The 20,944-nt window shown below is 38.3% G+C and overlaps 3 protein-coding genes and 1 long non-coding RNA gene across 4 annotated transcripts; 2 read left to right on the top strand and 2 right to left on the bottom strand.

Moving 5' to 3' along the window:
• Positions 1–143: 143 nt before the first annotated feature.
• Positions 144–799, top strand: LOC6045885. The gene is made up of 2 exons (XM_038266136.1): positions 144–305; positions 361–799. The coding sequence occupies exon 2, from the start codon at positions 392–394 to the stop codon at positions 797–799; it is 408 nt and encodes a 135-aa protein (XP_038122064.1). The 5' UTR covers positions 144–305; positions 361–391.
• Positions 800–7,248: 6,449 nt separating this feature from the next.
• Positions 7,249–7,746, top strand: LOC119770727 (60S acidic ribosomal protein P2-like; the record flags this gene model as incomplete). Its single annotated transcript, XM_038266128.1, is given in 2 exon segments — positions 7,249–7,446; positions 7,449–7,746. Coding segments are annotated over 2 exon segments (333 nt in total), but the record flags the coding sequence as incomplete, so codon positions are not given.
• A 53-nt stretch (positions 7,747–7,799) lies between these two features.
• On the bottom strand, positions 7,800–8,476 carry LOC119765614. The gene is made up of 2 exons (XR_005276850.1): positions 8,236–8,476; positions 7,800–8,178 (listed from the first exon to the last, which is right to left on the bottom strand). It is a non-coding gene; the product is annotated as an uncharacterized LOC119765614 (long non-coding RNA).
• A 1,804-nt stretch (positions 8,477–10,280) lies between these two features.
• On the bottom strand, positions 10,281–11,815 carry LOC119765512 (ER membrane protein complex subunit 8/9 homolog). Its single transcript, XM_038249509.1, has 3 exons — positions 11,745–11,815; positions 11,311–11,683; positions 10,281–10,694 (listed from the first exon to the last, which is right to left on the bottom strand). The coding sequence occupies exons 2-3, from the start codon at positions 11,650–11,652 to the stop codon at positions 10,440–10,442; spliced, it is 597 nt and encodes a 198-aa protein (XP_038105437.1). The 5' UTR covers positions 11,653–11,683; positions 11,745–11,815; the 3' UTR covers positions 10,281–10,439.
• Positions 11,816–20,944: the final 9,129 nt, after the last annotated feature.

Raw genomic sequence — 20,944 nt, 5'->3', positions numbered from 1 at the left:
ACCCAGCACGGATACGGCAAACACGAACGCCGCAAAACAATCCCCTGCAACCAAAGTTCCTTCGATCGTGGACTCGCGTGCTCCATACCACTGGTGTGTAGCCGCAAGTGTGACCACACGTGCGTCAAACCGTTCCAAACCAACGTCGCCGCTGGTTACTTGCTCCCATCGATCGTGAACTTGCGCACCAATAACCACTCCAGAGAGGCGATCGTGCTGGTGCTTGCACCAACCCGATTCGTCACTTCAGAACGCCGAACATCCGCTACACGTGCATTTTTTATGGTGCGCTGGAGGAACAACAGGTGAGTTGCGCCAGATAGACTCGGATTGCCTAAGTTAAGGTTTTTGTTTTTTTAGATAGCACACCAGGCTCGACGACGCGGATCGGATGCTGGAAATGGGCTTCGAGCCTCAGATTGGACTGCGACGTGGCCGAAGGGGGTTCGCCGGTGGAGGACCGCAACTTCTACCAGATCGTGGAAATTTGTGCGAAGAACGAAAAGGAGATCGATATTTTGTTGAGAAGAAAATCAAGGTTGAGGATCTGCTGAAGAACATCGTTCGGCATGGGTACGGATCGCCCTCGATTCACGGTGACAAGTCGCAATCGGAGAGCACCACGGTATGTTACTCGTCGTTCGGAAACGGTCGTCAGGCGCAGGAGGCCGTTCAGCAGCCTACGCTCGAGCTGTATGGCCAAGTCGATGCCCGGAAGAACGGGAGAATGAAGCCGGTACAACGTACGTGGTGCGTTGACCTCGGGTGGACCATGAAGGATTCGTTGGACCGTGAGTAGGTTGTTTCAGAAAAAGTCGTTCGGTAACCGCTTCGGAGGACTGCCTGCAGACATGGAATGATCGCGATTCTGCAGTAGAGTTTAGATTTTAAGTGCGTTTTTGTACGATGTACTAACAGTACAGACTCGATTATCTGAAGCGCCCTATTTTGCAAATTTTGATCCAACTTGTAATTTTCCCACAACACTTGAATAGTTTGCCTTTCTATCTAGTTATCGGTAGACTTGAAATTTGCAAAATATGGCGCCTTCAAGGCCTTCGGATAGTCCAGTCTGGACTGTACTAGTTTAGCTTGTAAAATTCATGTATAATAAAAGTTTATTTTTGGGGTTTCCGGTGTTGGGTTAGTGGGTAACCAAAAAGACCGTTGGTGCATCCGTAAGGAGAAACACGCCGTGAACTACGACTCTGGTTAGATCAGAATAGCCGACCTGCGACCAACACGCAAGTGCGAACAGAGCTGCGTCTGGTTCAGTCTTCACGAGTGGGATGAACAAAACGAACCCTAACCCAAAAATATGTTCACGGCGAACCCTTTAAGTGTGAATCAAGTCGCATTAGATCATCTTGGTTAACGTTCTCACCCTACTTGTCCCAAGAGCCCGTCATCATACGGCCGATGTCGCAATCGTTGCCGGCCCACGTGAAATTTTATTAGTACAAGACTTCGAAAAAGCGTTGGTCCACGTTTGCATGATCGGTTCTTCTATCGCTTTCACCCTCTCTCTCTCCCACTTATCTGTTGGCGACCGAAACGAGTGTTTCCCACAATCAGGCAGGTAAATCACACATTTTTTTTAGAGAAAAAGAGATCGTTAGTAGAACTAAAGACGCGGCACACTGCCTAGATGATTCCGATCTAGTTTGCTATGTCCAGGGCGTCGCAGTCACGCGCCAGCCGCACGTACGCCATCCGGTCACAACCCTAGTGACAATTTGACTGAGTACTTCTTTCCGTGGTTCTTGTTGGCGCGCAGAAGGGTCAGGAACACCAGCATGTTGCTGTCCTCGACCTTCTCCATCACGGCTTCCGTCGTCAGCGGACAGTTGATGATGTCGTATGCGGTTGCGGTACAGACGCATAGTACGCGGCCAACGGAGTTTCAAACGGTCCTGATCTTGGTACGCTTAGCTTTCAGCAAACCGGCGGCACGAGCCATAGCAGCATCCTGGCTTCGATGCCGTAGGTGGCTGTGACCTTCTTGGTGGTGGGCTTCTTCGTGGCAGCCTTCTTCGCTCCGGAAGCTTCCTTCTTCTTGGCAGCAGCCGCTCTAGTGGCACCGGGGTTGGCTTCATGGCGGCGGCCGCAGTCTCCTTGGTATAGGCGGTGGAAACAGCAGTCAACGTCGGAGCTTGCCTCTTGCCTCCCTTAGCGGCCTTCGAATCAGTAGCAGCCGGACGCTTCTCAGCTTACCTTTGGAATCATATCATTATAAATCCGTTCAACATTAAACCGTGAACCAGACCTTACCTGTACAGATTACGTAGAAAATTCCACGGGCGCCTTTTTCCATCTGGTACAGCAGATAAATCGCTAGTTGGAGTTGCTCTCTCGAGTCGGCCATCTCGGACATTGAGGTCGACAACGTGAAATCAACGGTCCTACCCTGGTTGAGGTTCCGGGTTATAAGAGCAAAATCACCTTCGGTCGACGTGGCTTATAAAGTTCAAGGATCGTCATCTCGACGACCCGGCCGGAAACGCTACTCGGGGATGTGGCGGTGGCGGTGAATCCGACGACGGGTGGTACGCGCGCTTGCGCGGGATTACGTCCATGCTGTAGCACCCGATACGGAAGGAGGAAATTCCGCTGGTTTTTTGACGAGTCGGTTGACGCGGTGTTTGGCACGAGGGCGGTCAAAATAACACCGGCACACGATCGGTACGATTTTGAGCTGGCGAAGAGGCATCGGCTGCCACTGGTTGAGTGGATTGACTGCAAGAGGAGGATTCTGGATGGGTTTGGTCACTTTACGGATCTGCCACGGTGCAAAGCTCGCATCAAGATGATGGACTATTTGACTGAGAGGAGTTAAACCTCACTCGATGGTACTTCCGGTTTGTTCGTGGTCAAAGGATGTACTCGTTCGGTGCCAAGCGATGGCCAAAAGAGCGGTTGAAGCGGTGAAGAGTTGTCAGTTGGAGATCATTCCTGACCACTTGGAGAGGTAATTGTTTCGCTGGCTGGAAAACTGCCACGATTGGTGCATTTCTGGTCAACTCTGGTGGGGTCACCAGATTCCTGCGTTTGAAATTAAGGCCAACGGCAAATTGTCCTGGATTGCTGCCACTTCACTAGTCGAGGCTCGCTAAAAAGGCAAAATCCCCACTCAAAAGCGAAACCTTCGAAATCACCCAAGATCCAGACGTGCTGGACACGTCGTTCTCCTGATCCCTGCCGCCCTTCTCAGCCCACGGATGGCCATCCAACCAAAGTCGCTTTTAAACGCTGGACCTCATTGAGACCGGACAGGACATCCTTATCTTCTGCGTCCCCCGAATGGTCATCCAGCTACGTACGCGGCCTGGTTGGCCGCGTCCATCAACCTTTGGAAACATATCATTAGAAATCCGTTCATCCTTTAAACTGTGAACCAACCTTACCTGTACATTTCGCGCAGAAAATTCCACGCGCGCCTTTTTCCATCTGGGACAGCAGCAGCGGCAAGTGTTCCGTTAGGGAGTGCAACCCCGGAGGGCAAGGACAAAGGCGACGGAATGGCTTGTGGTGTCCGTTCCGACGGAGATTTAAATCGCGGACCACAACAAACAAAACAAAATATTTCTGGTTTGACATCTCGTTTTGACTGATCTCGCTGTCAAAAGCGAGGCGAGAAAGAGAAAAACGATGATGGCGGCAGCTGTCACGCTGGTAGTAATCGATTTAAAAAATGTATGGGGAAAATCAGTTTAAATTCAATATTTCCCAAGTTAAGCATCGCTTATGCTTTAAATTTGACCTGGTAAAGGTAATTTTTTTTTCAATCAGTAGGTCAAATTTTGTGAGGCTACATTGCGTAGTTTTTGAGATATTAATGAAAAAGTAATTTTCTCAGAACAAATTTGAATTTCTTACTACCAAACGAACAGCGCCATCTATGAGAAATTTTGGCCCGTCCGGTAATCCATTCGCACACACGCACGCGCCCAAAATCGACACACACGTGTACGCCATTTTATCGACATCCTGCTGAAGCCACTCAGGTCGCGCTAAACCTTGCGCGCCACCGTAGAGAAGCGCAGAGCTGCGTGACCATCTCCTGCACGTAGTCTTCTGACGACAATTCGTCGAACAGCAGACGGCGTATGCAGCTGTGGGGTTCATCCGCGTTCCTGCCAGCTGCTGCACGAGCATCGAGCGGCCACGTAACATCAACATCACGTCGGACAAGCGACACAAATCAGGTCAGATCAGCTAGATTAAGCTCCCCAAGTCGTCCTTGATGCATTTTGCCAAGGCAATAAAAATTATGTTCATTCGCCCTGAGCAGAACTAGTCGGGCTCGTAACACACCTTCCGGCAATTGAGGGCAATCGGAGGCACACTGGCGCAAAAGCGGAAATTGGGGTTTTTCCTGCAAAACCTGGCCGAGGAAGGTTTGCATTTATGTGTGGTATTGATTCTCCTTCACCTCGGTTCAGCTTGCTGCACATCAATCATTAAAAGATGGTATCCTCGCCAAGTTGGTAAGAATATTTACCGGAAAAAAAGTTTACTGTTCGAAAGCAACCTAACAATGAAGAATTTTCAACTGATTCAGTTATGTTTTGAATTTCTGACAAGGAAAACTGTCATTGAAAAACGTAACGCCTTTGAAAATCCAGTGAACTAAGATAGCAAAGAAATAACTTATTATCATGCTAAGTTTTTCCTGAAGGGGGGATGTACCGCGATGTACCGCGTAACGCAACCATAAATCAAATGCCAGTGCTCCCTCTGGATTACTCTGTGACTCTTCCCTGGAACGGAAAGTTGTGTATTTGTTCACGTCCTCGTCAAAGTCCTTAGCGATCAGCAACTTGGCATATTTATTCCAGACACTTCAGGAAATTACCAACTCAACACGGTTCCACCGACGACCGTCGTCGGTGCCACAATTGATGCGATTCTTGTTGAAATAAATGAAACAACAGACTTGAGTTTTTTTATTTGTCTATTTTCAGTAAAATCTACAAAAAAGTCATCACCTAACGTAAGTGAAGGCCACTTCGAGTAACCAACCCTGATGGTCTCATAATTATAATGGTCCACTCCCTCCTGGTTGCTCTTCCTTGACCCCTGGTCCTGAACCTGCGAGCGTTAAAGTGGCCTAGCTGGTGAACCGGATTAATCACTCCTGCATCCGAGCGTGAGTGGACAACAGAATTTCATTTCCTCCGGTGTCGACTTGTTGAAGGCATCGCTGTCACAAGCCACCACCAGCTGCAAAGAAATCTTGCTAGTGTCCGACGCAAGGCGCGTCCCAGGATCTCGTCATCGATTAAACCGCACTTTACCAGCTTTTTGATTTGCTGCTGGCCAATGTCATCAAAATCCGCCGGCTGCAACTTCTCCGCCTATGGCACTTTTGCATCGTCATGCTCCAGAATTTCCTCCGCCTCTTTTTTTATCCACCATGACCAAGCGCGAAACGAAAACAAACTTGACAGCCGAGCGCGCGAAAGAGACACAAAGCAAACCAATGTTTTCAAAGCAGGTGTGGCGCTGTCAAATGTCAAATGACATGAGGAATTTAATTCCTTAATGTATTAAATAGCAAAAATTAATATATTAAGGCCTTTGTCACGCCCCTCGGTCGAGCTCTTTTTTCTTTCAGCGCTCTTGTCCACGAACTAACTAAATTCAAAATATTGTTTTCGAAAAGATTGAAAAATTTCATGAATGTTTCATATTTACAACATATCGGCACATTAATTGCTGAGATATTGACATTAGAAAATGGAGGGTTGTTTGGGTGAGACTTGGAAAACTTCAATTTTCCTTTTTCTTTTTTTTCCGCTGTATCTCATCAACCAGTGGTCCAATCTCCATTGTTTTTTAGACGAAATTGTAAGAAATTTTCTGAACTTTTCGAAAAAAATATTTTCAGGAATGGGCATAGGACACAGTAATTATAGGCACTATTATAAAAAAATCAAGCAACCGACATTTTTCGGCAAAATTAAACTTTGAATGGTTCTATTTTAAAAACGATGCACTTAATCACAAAAATAATAAAGCACTTTTCGATAGCAAATTCGATTTTACATAAAAAATGAGCTCAAAAATGTTAAGTACAGGATTTCAATATTTTACAAAAATCACTATTTTTGAAAAAATCGTAAGGCCGTTGCAAATTCTTTTTATGTCGCTATGGATGTTATGGATGTAAGGGTTTCTCTTATATTCCGAAAGTGTTCCCAAGGGGCCACCGGTGACCAGTTCCAGATTGGCCAGGATGGCTCAGCGAACAACGGCATTACCAAAGATGGACATATCTTTCAATTTCATGAAGTTTGATGATGGGTTTTCAACAAAAAAAAAGTTCAAGATGGTATGTCAGAGACATAACCGAAAGACATAGGACCAAACAATTTTAATGAGATTGTTGATGTTTTTGGATTGCTAGTGAAATTTAGAATAAGATTATTTTATTTTGTTTCATAGATTTGTCGGCAAAATTGTCATAAATGTACCCCAAAGTGAACCTTCCATGAGGGCACCGGCTTCTCCAGGTTGTGGCCACTACTGTCGAAATTGCAATTTTCATGTTCAGTATCAAAATCCTTGAATTTTGATACCCATATTGCCAAATCACGTATGGTTCTGTAAAAGGCCCTCTGGGCCCCGGGGGAACCTGCTTCGAGGGCACCGGCCACTTCAGTTTTTGGCCACACTGTCGAAATGGCCATTTTCATGTTCAGTATCAAAATCCTCGAATTTTGATACCCATATTGCCACTACTCGTATGGTTCTGTAAGTGTCCCCCCGGGCCCCGGGGGAACCTTCTGTGAGGGCACCGGCCACTCCAAGATTTGGCCACCACTGTCAAGATGGCCATTTTTCATGAGAACCGCCACATCATGGCGACTTCCACCGGTCCGCTTGGTACGGCTTCGTACGAGGGGCGCGAAACTGGCCTTAATATATTTAATTTGCGCATTTAATGTATTAAGGAATTAAATTCCTCTTGTCAACTAACATTTGACAGCGCCCAACCTGCTTTGTCGAAAACATTGATTTGTTTTGCGTCTCCTTCGCGCACCCTCCTGTCAAGTTTGTGTTGATTATTTGATCTTGGTCAAAAATTTGGCAAAGCTGATCAGTTTTTTTGTTTTCAATTTGTTTTTGCGAATGTTTCCGGAAGGAATCAGTAAATTTCTGTTGCTAGAAGCTGCAAAAGGTGATCCATCGTCCATTTCGGATTCTCGGAAAACCGGCAGCTTATAACGATCATAGAGGCCTTGACCGTATTCATCTGAACTTCCTGCTGGGCCTGTTCGCCGCAGTTGCGCATGTCTCCTTGCCGTTCCGTCGAAACCCGACATCGAGAAGGTCCTGAGCTCGGTCGGTATCGAGGCCGACTCAACCCGAGTCACCAAGGTGGTCAACGAGCTGAAGGGCAAGTCCGTCGTGAAACTGATCGCTAGTAGCGATTCGCTACCCGCCGCGAGAAGCTCTCCTGGATGCCGTCCGGTGGTGCTGCCCTGGCCGCTGCCGCCAAGGAGAAGAATAGAGCACAAGAAGGAAAAGAGTTCGAATCCGAGGATGATGACGACATGGGATTCGGTCTCTTTGAATGAGGGATTTCTTCGTGGCAACATCGCCGGATGGCTGCTGCCGGTTGCTTTGGCGTTTTATCCACAAACAAAAATTGTGCATTTTTTGTAGTGCTTTTTTTATTCAGCTGCATGCAATTGTTTGATTTGAAACATCAAATAAAGAATCTTCTGCTTGTGTTTATGCTCCCCAATTTTAAGAAACCTTTGAGTCTCACTTAGAGTTCAATTTTATTCGAGTTTCATTTTTCAACTATTTTTATTTTTATTTTTTTAATCTCAACATCTCACGTTCCATTTCGACTGTGACCGCCACTAGAGTCTCAAGATAGCTAAGTTCATTTCCGCTGGAACTGTCCGGGTCGTCAGCTGGCAGAGGGGCCAGCACTGGTTGAACGATCTGTTGTGGCGCGTTTTTCTCGCAGCTCGGCCGTGAGGCTTCCCAGCCGTAATAAGGTTGAGAAGTCCCGCGGACCGTCCCACGGAAACGGGACAAGTTTCAACCGATAAGGTCGATGAAGATCAGGATGGCGATTGGTAACGTCGCGGAGGCGGTCTTTGCTCATCGAAACATGCGTGGAATCGTTCTTCTGATGTTGGTCGTTCACCTTGAAGAAGTCTGAAATAGGAATAAGGAGTTACCCCTGGAATTAGGAATCCTCCACTGAAAACTTACTCAAATGTCCTGCATGTTGTTGGCCTCATCCACAGAAACGTCTTCTGAATCGACCGCCGACCAGCGGGGCGCCTTGGCTGAAGCTATTTACCGAGCAGCTGGAGTGGTCCCAGGAATCCCTTCTTCACCGTGTCCTCGGTCTCTTTTTCTTTTTTTGCGCGTTCTCCTGTAGGCACTTCTCTCTGACAACAAAAACAACAAAAACAAACGCTCGCAATGTCAAACTGGTTCAATGTGGTGTAAAAAGAGGTGGCGATGTTTTGATCGTTAACAAAAATTAATTTTGCGTTAATTCGTTAATTTCTGCAGTTAATTAATTAAATTATTTAATTATTTTCGATTGTCACGCCCCTCGAGCTCGACCGATAATAAAAATTGCGTGGGCTCCAGTGCATTCTTGTCTGACTAGAAAAAACTTCAACAATGTTTTTGTTAAATGCTTTAAAATGAGATTTGGTAAAAGTCAAATTAAACAAAAATGTTCACAGAAAGCAGCTCTTCTGGTTAGTGTACTCTAATCTAATCTAATCTAATCAGACCCTAGCGCAGCCAATCTTTCGAAGGGATCCTGGAGAGTGCCTTAGGTTAGATGACGCCTAGCACTCTTCTTGTCATTTATTAACATTTGTAACTAGTGCGCCATTGCATTAGAATGCAGTGAAACATCACAAGCGCTAAAGCGGCCAGGCCTACTGCGTAAAGCCGTATCGCAGAGATGACTCGTAATTGGGTTGAGTTTGAGCACGGAGTGTTCGAACAACAACACAATTCTGAATCGACAGGGGAGGAAGAAGCGTGGAGACACCACCATACGCTCCGAGATTTGGTTGTATTTGTTGGGAGCACCATGCTAAGAAGGTTTGGTACTCCGGGACCCTCTGGGATGGGACATTGTATTTCCACCAATGCCCTGGACACTATTTGCCGCCACAACTCGCTCTCTGTAACAGTATTCCTAATTCCAGTCCTAGTTCACCAAGTCAACATGGCCTAGTGGTTAGCATTTTTGCTTACCAATCCAAAGGATGGGGGTTCGAACCGAAACGAAATTTTTCGTTCATATTCATCATTTCTAAATTCTGTGTTCTAAACTTTCTCGTTGGGAGCAGATGGGCATCGAACCCAGAACCATTCGCTTACAAAGCGAACACCGTAACCAGTCAGCCACGGCCGCTCCTTACAGCTCTTTTGGTTAGTGTACTTGGTTTAGGTGAATTTCAGGGATTATTCCAGATTAGCGTCATTGAACTGAAAAATATATTTTTGCAATTCCGTCGTGAAACTACTTACTTTTCCTGTCATTATTGAACGACGAAATAGCCTACTTATCTGTACCAAAAATAACAGAATCGAATAGCAACACTTTTCAAAATAAATGCTGAAAAGTTCTACTTTTTGCAATTCCGTCGTGAAACTACTTACTTTTCCTGTCATTATTGAACGACGAAATAGCCTACTTATCTGTACCAAAAATAACAGAATCGAATAGCAACACTTTTCAAAATAAATGCTGAAAAGTTCTACTTTTCAGCACTCAAATGGGTGCTGAAAAGTTGAACTTTTCAGCACTTTTTTTGAAAAGTAACACTTTTCAAATTTTTTTCGATTTAAACGATTTATTGACAAAATACATGAAAATTTGACATAAAACTTCACTCAGTGTGTGTTTTTTGGAATTGCAAAAAATGTTGTATGAAACTCGTTGCAAAACTTGATTTTTTCAGCACTCTTCGTATTTATCCAACTCGGTGAACCTCGTTGGATAAATGTACGACTCGTGCTGAAAAAATCCTCTTTTTGCAACTTGTTGCATAAACTACTATTCTTAAATTTATTGAACTAGCATTTCGCATCTACTGATCCCTCGGTTATTTCGGTTTGTTTTTTGACGTTTGTCTGCTGATAGGAACTTTTGAAAAAGTAAGCGAGATTTCCCCTACTGCAGGAATTATACTGGGCTTGTGTCTGCAAGGCCAACCAAGCTAAGCTAGGTTAACTAAGCTAAATGGAAGATTGATGATTTATCAAAATAAAAACAATTCTTATTAGATTATGCCAGCCGGGCCATGAAAACCACGCTGGAATGGTTATATTTTTGGTTATTTTTCAGCTAACAAAACGATAAACACATCCTACCGCGCAAAAAGAAATAAATTATATTTAAAATTCGTCCCGCTTCAAAGTTATTTTTTTTTTCTAAATGCTTAATACATCGCCAGCAGCTGGGGCAGATCGCGGTTAAAGTGCTCGTTGCTCCAGTCGTTCTCCGTGTTGTCCAGATAGTTGTCAAAGTCGACCAGCTCCCGCATCGCGCCCCGCTGCAGCAGATTGCTGACCGCGTCGAACGTGTTCTTGGCGTCCTCCACCACGCAGCGGGCCTTCGCCCAGCGCGACTCCTTGCTCTGCCACACCTTGAGCGCCGCGTAGTTCATGTTGATCGAGAGGGCCCGGTTGTCGACCTGGGGGAAAATTCAAGGGAAAAGCATTGATTTTGAGTTTTGAAAATAACATAATTTAGATGTTAACAAAAATGATTCCACTAAGCAAAATTTTTACAAAGTTGAACCCCCCTTAAATTTGATGAAATTTGTTGTTTAGATGCTGTACAAGGATGTTTTTTTTTTAACAGGAAAAAATCATAAGAAAATTTTTGATCAGAACGTCTGTTGAAGAGATTATTCAATATTTACATAGAAGCAACTAGTAGAATGATGAATAAATACGAAACTACTTGCTAAAAACATTCCTGTTGCACAAACGCTTTGATTACTTCAATACTTTAATTACCATAATATCAGAGCTGGAGTTTTTATTTTCAAAAAGGTCCAATAAACATAATTTCCAATTTATATTTATTAGGTGTTTTTGGAACCACCTTGAGTCAGGGGTGTTAAAAACACCCAAAAATCAAAAACTGGAAAATTGATTTACTGGACCTTATCAAGATAAACACCAGAAATCGATCAAATCAAATCGAAAACTAAGTCCGTACTAGAACTGAGCAAAATTTACTCCAAAGAAAACCCACTTTGAATCCGCTAACGCCTAAATCCAGCCCCCGCCAAACGTACTCACCACGGCAAACACCGCCGACCCGCTCACGTTCTCGGCAATTTTGTCCGCCAGCCGCGCCCCGGGCGCCTTCTCCAGGTGGTTGTCGTAGAAGTTCTCCGCGGCCGCGTAGTAGCCCAGAATGTGCAGGCCCTGCTGGGTGGCCTTGGCCTCCACCTGGATCAGTGCGATCTCGGCCATCGGCGTCACATGCAGACACTGGTGGAACAGCGGAACCACGTCGACCACCTTCTGGTCGCTTCCCTTGGCACCGAGCAGCAGCCCATTGACGGCCAGGTGCGGATATTTGGCCGCGTGTAGCATGATCTTGCAGTAGGCACGGGCGGAGAAGTTTACGTCGGACATTTTTAGCGGTGGTTGCGCGGGGTCGGACACTCTGAAATCGGTGAGAATCGGGTTATTTTGCTCGGATATTAGGAATAAATCAGGCCACCTACCTGAACAGTGTTTTGAAAATTTAATCAATGCAAATAGATTGACGTACGGCTTCCGTCAAACTGACATACACGCAAAACGGACATTAGGTATAAATTCCTAATTTTTAGTATTTTTTGAACTTATGTTCTAGCTTGTCAAATTATACCTAAAAATTAGTATTTTTTTCTTCCTAAAATTTAGGATTTTTTTAGAACACTGAAGTACTTCTTAAAAATTCCTAAATTTTAGTATTTTTTTTAGTTCAAAAATTGCGATTCACGTTTTGACAAGTCAAAACAAAATAATTTCGTGGCTGTGAGTTGGTGTTCCGCGGTGCTGCTGAAAACTTCGGAACTTTGGCAAGGTAAGTGTGCAGAAGAAAAGTGGTTCTCCGGTTCTGCACGGAGAACGGAACCCGGAGCATCCTTATTAGAGGAAGTGTGGCTCGCGTGCTTGTGGTAGAGGAGGAGGAGGAGGACGGAACCTTCAACTCCCGGCGGAATTAAAAAAACCGCCTCTTCCCTCTCGTGCTCTGGAGGACGGAGGATCTCGGTACGGATATTTGCGGAAGAGCTGGAAAGGGGAAGTATAAACGGACCCCAACCGTGGGGATTGTGCGACCGTGGCGATTGTGTGAATGAAATCTATCTTTTTGTGATTTGGTTGGACGTTGCGGGTGTGTGTATGTATGCGTTTGTGAAAGTGTTCGTGTGTGTGTGTGTGTGTGTGTGTGTGTGTGTGTGTGTGTGTGTGTGTGTGTGTGTGTGTGTGTGTGTGTGTGTGTGTGTGTGTGTGTGTGTGTGTGTGTGTGTGTGTGTGTGTGTGTGTGTGTGTGTGTGTGTGTGTGTGTGTGTGTGTGTGTGTGTGTGTGCTCGTGTGTGTATGAGAGACTGAAAGTGAGAGGGTGGGGGTAGAGGAAGAGAAAGTGAGAAAGAAAGAGAAAGTGGATGAGAGAAGAGGAGAGGGAGAGAAAAAGTGGGAGAGAAGAGGGAGTGAAAGAGAGCAAAAATGGGAAAGGGAGAGAGAAAGTAGAAAAGGGAGAGAAAGGGGGAGTTTGTGAGAGAATGCTGGAGGGGAAGAGCGAAAGAAAATGTGGGAGAGAGATAGGGTGAGGGTAGAGGAAGAGAGAGATAGAAAAAAAGAGAGAGAGAAAGTGGAAGTAAGAGGGGCAAAGATCAAGAAAGAGAGAGATAAGAGATAAAGTTGGAGAGAGAGTAGGAGATGGAGAGATAGTAGGAGAGAGAGAGAGATAGTAGGAAAGGGAGAGAGATAGTAGGAGAGGGGAGAGAGTAAGAGAGGTAGAGAGAAAGTGAGAAAGAGAGAGGTGAGAAAATATGGGAGAGAAAGAAAGGGAGAGAGGGTAGGAGAGAAAGAGAAAAAGTTGAATTGAGAGGAAGAGAAGAGAGAGATAGCAGGGAACAGGAAGAGCGAGAAAATAGAAAGAGAGGGGAGAGAGAGAAAATTTTAAAAATCTCTAATTCCAAACATTATAAAACTCCAAAAAATCCAATCTTATATTATACAATTCCAGATATTTAAAGATTTAAATGTTGAAGTTGTAAAAATATTAAAATAATAACTGATATTTAAAATAAATAAATATTAAAATATTAAATAACTAACATATTATAAAATATTATACAAAATTATAATGTTAAAATATTCAAATCATTAAATATTTATTTTAGGTAAGTACATTTATGAAAAAGTTGTGTTTTATGTAAATAAAAAAATTTATATAATTAAAAAAAAATATTCTTCCTGCAGAGCTCTTGGAAAATAACTAATTTAAAAGTTAAAATATTGAAATTTAAAAATATTAAAAAATTAAAATATTAAAATATTAAAATATTAAAATGTTAAAATATTAAAATATTAAAATATTAAAATATTAAAATATTAAAATATTAAAATATTAAAATATTAAAATATTAAAATATTAAAATATTAAAATATTAAAATATTAAAATATTAAAATATTAAAATATTAAAATATTAAAATATTAAAATATTAAAATATTAAAATATTAAAATATTAAAATATTAAAATATTAAAATATTAAAATATTAAAATATTAAAATAGTAAAATATTAAAATATTAAAATATTAAAATATTAAAATATTAAAATGTTTAAATATTAAAAAATTAAAATATTAAAATATTAAAATATTAAAATATTAAAATATTAAAATATTAAAATATTAAAATATTGAAATATTAAAATATTAAAATATTAAAATATTAAAATATTAAAATATTAAAATATTAAAATATTAAAATATTAAAATATTAAAATATTAAAATATTAAAATATTAAAATATTAAAATATTAAAATATTAAAATATTAAAATATTCAAATATTCAAATATTCAAATATTAGAATATTAAAATATTAAAATATTAAAATATTAAAATATTAAAATATTAAAATATTAAAATATTAAAATATTAAAATATTAAAATATTAAAATATTAAAATATTAAAATATTAAAATATTAAAATATTAAAATATTAAAATATTAAAATATTAAAATATTAAAATATTAAAATATTAAAATATTAAAATATTAAAATGTTTAAATATTAAAAAATTAAAATATTAAAATATTAAAATATTAAAATATTAAAATATTGAAACATTAAAATATTAAAATATTAAAATATTAAAATATTAAAATATTAAAATATTAAAATATTAAAATATTAAAATATTAAAATATTAAAATATTAAAATATTAAAATATTAAAATATTAAAATATTAAAATATTAAAATATTAAAATATTAAAATATTAAAATATTAAAATATTAAAATATTAAAATATTAAAATATTAAAATATTAAAATATTAAAATATTAAAATATTAAAATATTTAAATATTTAAATATTTAAATATTTAAATATTTAAATATTTAAATATTTAAATATTTAAATATTTAAATATTAAAATATTTAAATATTTAAATATTTAAATATTTAAATATTTAAATATTTAAATATTAAAATAATAAAATATTAAAATATTAAAATATTAAAATATTAAAATACTAAAATATTTAACTATAAAAAATTAAAACATAAAAAAAAAACAAAATATAAAAAAATTGATAAATTTAATATTAAAAATTTAGATACATTTAAAAATTAAAATTTAATTTAAATTTTAATATTTATTTTTAGGTGTGAACATTTATGAAATAGTTGTGTTTGATGTAAATAAAAATATTAATATCATATAAACCATTGTTTTCTTCTGCCTGCATATATCTTGGATAATACTTAATACCTAATTTGATCTTTGATTATTCTTAAGTATAAGTAATTTTGGATCCCTCACTTTTTCTGAAAATACCTCAAATTTAGGTATTTATACCTAGAAATAAGGAATAATCATGGTCCGCCATCTTGGATTATACCTAAATATTAGTAATTGTGGATCCCTCACTTTTTTTCTAAAAAAAACTCAAATTTAGGTATTTATGCCTAAAAATTAGGAATAATCATGGTCCGCCATCTTGGATTATACCTGAATATAAGTAATTTTGGATCCCTCACTTTTTCTGAAAATACCTCAAATTTAGGTATTTATACCTAGAAATAAGGAATAATCATGGTCCGCCATCTTGGATTATACCTAAATATTAGTCATTTTGGATCCCTCACTTTTTCTGAAAATACATTAAATTTAGGTATTTATTCCTAGAAATAAGGAATAATCATGGTCTGCCATCTTGGATTATACCTGAATATAAGTAATTTTGGATCCCTCACTTTTCCAGAAAATACCTCAAATTTAGGTATTTTTACCTAGAAATAAGGAATAATCATGGTCCGCCATCTTGGATTATACCTAAATATTAGTAATTTGGATCCCTCACTTTTCTGAAAATACCTCAAATTTAGGTATTAATTCCTAAAATTAGGAATAATCATGGTCCGCCATCTTGGATTATACCTGAATGTCAGTAATTTTGGATCCCACTTTTCCAGAAAATACCTCAAATTTAGGTATTTATACCTAGAAATAAGGAATAATCATGGTCCGCCATCTTGGATTATACCTAAATATTAGTAATTTTGGATCCCTCACTTTTCCAGAAAATACCTCAAATTTAGGTATTTATACCTAGAAATAAAGAATAATCATGGTCCGCCATCTTGGATTATACCTAAATATTAGTAATTTTGGATCCCTCACTTTTCCAGAAAATACCTCAAATTTAGGTATTTATACCTAGAAATAAAGAATAATCATGGTCCGCCATCTTGGATTATACCTAAATATTAGTCATTTTGGATCCCTCACTTTTTCTGAAAATACCTTAAATTTAGGTATTTATTCCTAGAAATAAGGAATAATCATGGTCTGCCATCTTGGATTATACCTGAATATAAGTAATTTTGGATCCCTCACTTTTCCAGAAAATACCTCAAATTTAGGTATTTTTACCTAGAAATAAGGAATAATCATGGTCCGCCATCTTGGATTATACCTAAATATTAGTCATTTTGGATCCCTCACTTTTTCTGAAAATACCTTAAATTTAGGTATTTATTCCTAGAAATAAGGAATAATCATGGTCTGCCATCTTGGATTATACCTGAATATAAGTAATTTTGGATCCCTCACTTTTCCAGAAAATACCTCAAATTTAGGTATTTTTACCTAGAAATAAGGAATAATCATGGTCCGCCATCTTGGATTATACCTAAATATTAGTAATTTTGGATCCCTCACTTTTTCTGAAAATACCTCAAATTTAGGTATTAATTCCTAAAAATTAGGAATAATCATGGTCCGCCATCTTGGATTATACCTGAATGTCAGTAATTTTGGATCCCGCACTTTTCCAGAAAATACCTCAAATTTAGGTATTTATACCTAGAAATAAGGAATAATCATGGTCCGCCATCTTGGATTATACCTAAATATTAGTAATTTTGGATCCCTCACTTTTTCTGAAAATACCTCAAATTTAGGTATTAATTCCTAAAAATTAGGAATAATCATGGTCCGCCATCTTGGATTATACCTGAATGTCAGTAATTTTGGATCCCGCACTTTTCCAGAAAATACCTCAAATTTAGGTATTTATACCTAGAAATAAGGAATAATCATGGTCCGCCATCTTGGATTATACCTAAATATTAGTAATTTTGGATCCCTCACTTTTTCTGAAAATACCTCAAATTTAGGTATTAATTCCTAAAAATTAGGAATAATCATGGTCCGCCATCTTGGATTATACCTGAATGTCAGTAATTTTGGATCCCGCACTTTTCCAGAAAATACCTCAAATTTAGGTATTTATACCTAGAAATAAGGAATAATCATGGTCCGCCATCTTGGATTATACCTAAATATTAGTAATTTTGGATCCCTCACTTTTCCAGAAAATACCTCAAATTTAGGTATTTATACCTAGAAATTAGGAATAATAATGGTCCGCCATCTTGGATTATGCCTAAAAATTAGTTATTTTGGTTGCCTCACTTTTCCAGAAAATACCTAAAATTTAGGTATTTTGGTTCTACAATTATACCTAAAATATAGGAATTCTCGTACTAAAACGCTATTAGTAATTTTATTACTAATAGCCGATTAGTAATAAAATACCTTATTGCAGTCAGGTTCGATTATACCTAAAAATTAGGAATTTATACCTAATGTCCGTTTTGCGTGTAGGATGAAAGTACGCAGCTGCGCACTGGCTGCGTCAGTTTTAGTTGGGTCTGCTTTGCCGACACATTTTAGTACAAGTTTGATTTGGCGCAATTTCGTGACAAACACGAAATTAAATTAATAAAATGTTATTGTATGAAAAGTATCTCAATAAGGCTAATTTGGTGATGATGGCTACAGAAAATAGGCAGTGTTGAGATATCGTGGTACTCGTTTTTTTGAAACTGCTAACTTAAAATAGCTATATCTCGGCAATGATAGAACCAAATGTCCTCAAATTTGTTTTTCACCGAGTTGGATAAATACGAAAAGTGCTGAAAAAACAAGTTTTGCAACGAGTTCTATACAACATTTTTTGCAATTCCAAAAACACATTGAGTGAAATTTCAAGTCAAATTTTCATGTATTTTGTCAATAAATCGTTTAAATCAAAAAAATGTTGAAAAGTGTTACTTTTCGAAACAAGTGCTGAAAAGCTCAACTTTTCAGCACCCATTTGAGTGCTGAAAAGTAGAACTTTTCAGCATTTATTTTGAAAAGTGTTGCTATTTGATTCTGTTATTTTTAGTACAGAAAAGTAGGCTATTTCGTCGTTCAAGAATAACTGGAAAAGTGACTAGTTTCACGACGGAATTGCAAAAATGTATATTTTAAGACCCTGACAACAAATTTAACGAAAAATTTAGAAAACGTATTCTTTCAGTTGGGCTCTTAAACGCTTCGAAACCCGGACACTTCAACTTGTTTTATCTATTATTTGGATATAAGTTCACGTTATGAATGTCAAAACTGTGTTATTTGATGAATTCTAATGTCAACTTTCATTTAATGTTTGTTTGAACGCTGTAGTTATTGCCAAAACAATAAAATTAAATAAAATTATTAGTTTACCAAAAATGCGAAACATTTCAACGGAAATATTTCATCACCGGGAAGACAAAGCAGAAATTTATGTTTTTGATTTCCTTAAATTCTAGCTTTTTTTTAAATACAAACGATCGATTGTTTTGATGTTAACAGTTTGTTTGAAACCTAAAGAATGCCATTCACTTACATTTCAGTCCAAATTTGTGCGATTCATAAGCAAAATCGAGTGTCCGGATTTCGAATTAGCTTTTAACAGTGTCCGGGATTCGAAGCACTACAAGTCATTTTATTTTCAAATTCTGAAAAAAATTTATTAGGAAAGACATATTTTTCATTCATTCTCTTAAAACTGACTGTTTATACTAAATCCTGATGATATTTCTACATTATCTACATAATATGGTACTAAGTGTCCAGATTTCGAATCATGACGTTATTCAATTTGAAATACAATAATCAAAGAAGACAGAAATTTTCCAAAATCTAACAAAATATTGTTTTTAATAATATTTTCTAAAACTTAGCCTGTTCGTTCCGGAATGTTTAAAATTTGGGCAACTATGCTCAAAACATATGTATTTTTTTTTTTTTCAAGGATAGTAATTTTGCGCAAATTGATGTTTTGTGTTAAATTGTGAAATATTGTGGATTAAGCTCATAGCTGGATTTTCTGGCATCTTCTCACGGTCATTGGAAACGGTCATGGATAGACCTAGGGGTTCCCAGTTGGAGTGAAAAAAATCAATTTGTAGAAAAATTATGGATTAAAATTTTTCTTTTTTATCACTTCTCTGATATCAGGAATAATTGTTTGAACATGCTCGCATTGTTTTTATTCGATCGGAAAAATATTATTTTTCTTGAAAAAACTTTCATTTTAATCACATGATCACACCTAATTCTGGCTCGATGCCTCCGTCATGCGACCGCGTGCTCCGTTTGTTTGTCAACAAAGCTGCAGCTGGATGGTGAGACGAAGTGAGGGGGGAAGAGATTTTGACATTTTTATGCCCGCATCTAGCCCGCCGCCTATTTCGTCGGTCGTTGAGTCGCCGGTCGTTTCCAGCGACCGAGTCCAGCTAGGAACTGATCGTACAATAAAAACGAGAAATTATTTATGCATTTATTCCTGGATTGTCTTCACCTACAACATTGTCGAGGGCAACAAATAAATCAGAATTCCCTTTTTCAAGGTACAAATTCTCCTTTTTGTAAGGACAGCTGTCAAATTTGTATGGAAACTTGTATGGAAGAACCAGTCTTGTAAAATTGCTTTTTTTGGGCAATGCGAAGACCTCCTCACATTTTAAGGCAAATAAAAAAAAACAAAAGGAAATTTTTGCAATATTTTCTAAATTACTGAGTAAAATATGAAACTCAAAAGAATCTGATGAGGGAAATATACGAAATTTTATTTTTCGTAGGTACTGTACATAGAATAGAGCGTCCAATTTCTCGTCCCGGGAATTCCAATGATTTCTCGCAAAAATATCCCCGAGAATTCTCGAAATTTATGCGGAACTATACAATTTCAATTTTGTTTTATTTGTGAATAATCAAGATACAATGAGTTATTTTGAAGTGCATAACAGAGTTTTGGAGTTCCTTACAGCTGTGTGTTGCATCATAATCCATTAAGGAACAATTATTTCTTTAACTAAAGCACTAGCAAGAGTAAGAAAAAACTATAAAAAAAAACTTACAGAAAATGCGGAACTATACATTTTATTAACTTTTAGTATTTTTTTAGTTTACAGAATACAGTAATGAGAGAACTCAATTTTATTTTACTAAATTGAATTGACTGTTGTTGAACTTGATTTTTTATTTTCGTCTGAAATTTCAATTCAACAATGCTTGACGAGTAAATCCACGTATTTTTTTATCCCGACTTAGAGACATTTCAAAGATTTCAAAATTTGCTTAGTGGGTGTATCAAAAATTTCAAAAATCATTTTGACATTTTTGGATTTCAAGTCATTTCAGCGCAAAATTAATGACCTTGTCAAAATTAGTCAACATTTTCCCATAGTTTCAGAAGAAATTGATAAAAAAGTGAAATACCAAAATGAGGTATCCTGACTTAAAAAATTTTCCACAATTTCAAGCCATTTGGTTGCGTGGTTGCCACTCACCCAGTCGGCCTGGGTTCGATCCCATCAGGTTCCGGTGGTATTTTTCGAGACGAGATTTGTCTGACCACGCCTTCCGTCGGACGGGGAAGTAAATGTTGGCCCCGGTCTAGCCTAGAGAGGTTAGGTCGTTAGCTCAGTCCATGGTGTAGGAGTCGTCTCCCTGGGTCCTGTCTCGGTGGAGTCGCTGGTAGGCAGTTGGACTCACAATCCATAGGTCGTCGGTTTGAATCCCGGGGTGGATGGAAGCTAAGGTGTAAAAAGAGGTTTGCAATTGCCTCAACAATCAAGCCTTCGGACACCTAGTTTCGAGTAGGAATCTCGCAATCGAGAACGCCAAGGCAATGCTGTTGTGCGAATAATTTGAATTGATTTTATTTTTGACTTGAAACAAAAAAAATAACGGTGATCGAAAAGTGTTTATTTATGAGCTCAAACCATTAAGACGTAAACTTTGAAAATTTTGTTCAACGGCCGAATATTCGACCATCACATTGCAACTTTGTATACTGTGTAGTGATAAAAAAACAGTTT

This window comes from Culex quinquefasciatus, chromosome 1, assembly GCF_015732765.1.
Source record: "Culex quinquefasciatus strain JHB chromosome 1, VPISU_Cqui_1.0_pri_paternal, whole genome shotgun sequence".
Taxonomy (NCBI): Eukaryota; Metazoa; Arthropoda; class Insecta; order Diptera; family Culicidae; genus Culex; species Culex quinquefasciatus.
This window is presented reverse-complemented; position numbering and strand designations above follow the sequence as displayed.